The sequence below is a fragment of the Crocodylus porosus genome, unplaced genomic scaffold (assembly GCF_001723895.1).
Source record: "Crocodylus porosus isolate Cpor-Errol unplaced genomic scaffold, CroPor_comp1, whole genome shotgun sequence".
NCBI classification, from domain to species: domain Eukaryota; kingdom Metazoa; phylum Chordata; order Crocodylia; family Crocodylidae; genus Crocodylus; species Crocodylus porosus.
This window is the reverse complement of record NW_017728907.1, coordinates 54697902-54701223: the sequence shown is the minus strand read 5'-3', so window position 1 is coordinate 54701223 and position 3322 is coordinate 54697902. Positions and strand designations below refer to the sequence as shown.

General features: G+C 41.8%; 1 protein-coding gene across 1 annotated transcript in view; it reads left to right on the top strand.

Moving 5' to 3' along the window:
• The window catches only part of NDC1 (NDC1 transmembrane nucleoporin), a 28625-nt gene extending 26369 nt beyond the window's left edge, over window positions 1–2256 (top strand). The window contains exons 17-18 of the mRNA XM_019530631.1: window positions 321–481; window positions 1606–2256. Of these exons, the coding sequence (XP_019386176.1) occupies window positions 321–481; window positions 1606–1669 (225 nt within the window). The 3' untranslated portion in view covers window positions 1670–2256. The remainder of the gene's footprint in view (window positions 1–320; window positions 482–1605) is intronic.
• Window positions 2257–3322: the final 1066 nt, after the last annotated feature.

Here is a 3322-nt window from a genome sequence, read left to right as displayed (position 1 = left end):
CTTGGACAGTAAAGAAATTCTTCCTTATGTCCAGCCTGAAACGGTCTTGCAGGAGGTTATAACTGTTTAAATGTCAGCATCAGAAAAATCCATTCAAGAGAGGATCTCCTTTAACAGAGCCATGTCCTTTATTCTCATCGATGGCCAGGTAACAGAAGATTAAGCTGTCTCTCAAATCATGGTGTTTTTTTCCTTGGATGTTTCCATGGTGAACATTCCTGACTTCCTTTGCTCACTTTAATCGAAACAGACATGCTGCTAGTTTCATTGTGAAATGGATTTAGCTGAATTGTTATTTTCCGCCCCCCCCCCAAATCCAGGTTGTAGATAAACATTTCAAGCTGCCGCATGTTTCCAGCAAACCTCCAAGAATTTCAGGCAGTCTGGTGGATACATCCTACAAAACACTACGGTTTGGGCTTAGAGCATCTCTGAGAACTGCCATATACCGCATAACAACTACTTTTGGAGAACACTTGAAGTAAGGTCGCCTTGTATTGGTGCTTGCTGTTTAAGTGAACATTACAGTGCATCTAAGTCAGTGGTTTTCAACTTTTTTGGACTTGAGGGTTCCTCTAACTTTTTTTTTGTGAATTGTGGCACCCAATTTCAGAAAACGAATTCATTTTATTACAAGCCCAGCAGCTGGTTGAGAATCCTTGATAGGGCCTTACTGAATTCATTGAGCAGTAGCTCCTTTAATCTCGGAGGTTTCCCCGCACACCCCTAGCGATTGGTTAAGGGGCCCCGTGGCTTGCTCCTGATCAGCAGGGAGGCGAAGACTACAGTTTTAAAAATTGTGCCGTTTTTGCCTCCCAGCTGGCAAACAGCAGGACCCCCCGGCTCCTCAGCCAGTGAGCAACTGGGGGTGGAGAAGAGGGGACCACAGGGGGACCTGCAAGATTAAAGGAGCTGCTGTACAGCCCACTTCCACCATGATTTCAGTAAGGCCCTAATCACTGGTCTAAGTAGAATGACCTGAAGAGCACCCCCATGTGACATTGCTCTAACAATGTTCAGCTAAATAGGAAATAACCCTTTCTCTGTCTAATGAAGGCAATGGCATTATTCTGTGAGAATTATTCTTGGAGTGCAGGGATCCCATCCATACTGTTTGATCATGGTGGAAGTTACTTTCACTGCAAATCCCTCCAGGTTTCTGGCATTTGGCTGCTACAGTATTAGATCTGAAAGTGCCAGCTCTACAACAATCCCTTTCTAAGGGATTCTGTACTTTGGTAGGCTAGGTATTTTTAAAATGTTCTTCTAAGATAAACAGTTGCATGAGTTTATGAACATTTTAAATGAAAACAATTAAACTGTTTCAAGGTATGGCATTAATTGACCTGTGCATTCTTAGTAGCTGCAGTTTTATTTCTTTTGTACAACAAATGCTTTTATGCAACAAAGGAGATTGAAGGACGAGTATCTGAATTTTTATTGTATACAATTATTATATAACACAGCTGGGTTTCTTAGATTTTGAGGTCACAACTGTTAGTTCCAGTTTATACTTAAAAATGTTTTGACATGAGGTTTTTGTTTTTGAAGTTGACATAGTATGTTTAACATAATCTTATGCTCTAAACTTGTATTTTGCTTTAGTGCCGTGCAAGTGTCTACAGAGCATAAGAAAAGACTTCAGCAGTTCTTGGAGTTCAAAGAATAATTAGTTAAATTATGCCACTTATGCTGTCGATGCTGCTACAGATGGACAGTACCTGTTCGCCATTCCTGGATTGGAAGAAAATGAGACTAGTCTTCCTATTTTCTTTGGCCTTTTTTGGAATTGCATTTTAGGTGTAAATTATGGAACTAAATTTCGTAGTAAAGCTGCAGGAAACCTGTTCTGATTTTGGAACATTTTGTACAATAAAGTTTGTTTTTTAAAAAAAATTCCTTCTCTAAATATCTTTAGTAACTCGCATGAGATTGGTAAGACTTACAGAGTTATAGATGTATCTTAATACCTTTTGTAAACTTGGGCTTAGTACTTCTTACTGCAGTTGAAGTGTGTACTTTAAGCACATTAAAAGTAAGAAATGTGCCATGGGATAAATTGGGCTATAATCCTTTTGCAACACAGAAGGATTTCTATAGAGAAAATATGCAGAAAGCCACTATCTTGCACAGTTTACCTTGAACTGGCAGTCTGGATTTTAATATTAAAGTTAGTCATAAAACTGTTGATGAATGTACTAAATTTGGATTCATCATCTATACAAAGTTGAACATATTAAAGTTGAGATTTATTAATGTTTGCTGAACTGCCAAGCAGTGACTTTTAAACGAAGCAACTACAGAAGTTTGAACTGGCCACCTTTCAGGCCTTTCATCCTCTGGGTTCCTCGTTAACAGTGGTTCTCAACCTTTTCTGTATCGGGGCCTATTTGTAATCATCAATGGCTGGTCCCGACCTAGTGCCCCTCACTTCTGCCCCTAGCCCCCCAGTGTGTGGTGCAGGGGGCAGGTATGGAGGACCGTAAGCAGCCCCCTCGCAGGCTGAAGCTCTGCCAGCCTGCAAGGGAAAAGCCCACTATTTTCTGCACTTTTCTCCTTTAAAGGAGAACCCATTTTTTAAATTTGTGACCCTTTCATATATTCTTGCAACCCACTTTTGAGTCACGCTGCATAGATTGAGAAATGCTGCCCTCTAAGGCAGCTATTGGATTATAATGTTTTAGCTGGGTGGTGGGGCAGTCTTTTTAGCAGGCATGCCACAAATTAGCCCTGCACACTCTGAGTGCCATTCCAGTCCCTCTCCCTTACCCAGTCTGGTGATCAGCTCTGCTCCCTGAACATGGTGCTGCTCTGCTTTTTGCTTTCCTGCCCTGTACGCCTTGCTGGATCCATGCTGTACTTTCTGCTCCCTGCCCTATTCTGCCATTGTGCTGCCTGTTCCCTTTCCAGTCTGCTGCATGCCACTTCTGGCACTTATGCAGCAGGTTGGCCACCTCTGTTTTGACTAATTACAAAAAATTGCAGCATTCTGGGTTTGCTGTTTCTGAAAGTGAGGATGTTCAACTACCTTCCTTTCTTGATTTCATCTCAGCCAGTGCGACTGCCACTCCATATATATCAGCTGGAAAACTGGGGCGTAGCCTCTTTATTTTCAGTCTGATTAGCCGAGGTGAAAACAAACTGAACTGGGCAGGTTAAGTGGAGTAGGGGTGGAGATGTTTTAGTTTTGTTTCCAGTGGCTTTGCACAGGCTGAAGTTGTCAGCAGAATTCTTTCTGTTTCATAGCAGAGTAACAAAGATGGAGAGGTTGCCCTCAAGCTGAAAGTCAGAGTAGCAGGTCAGATGTTCCTTACGCCAAAAT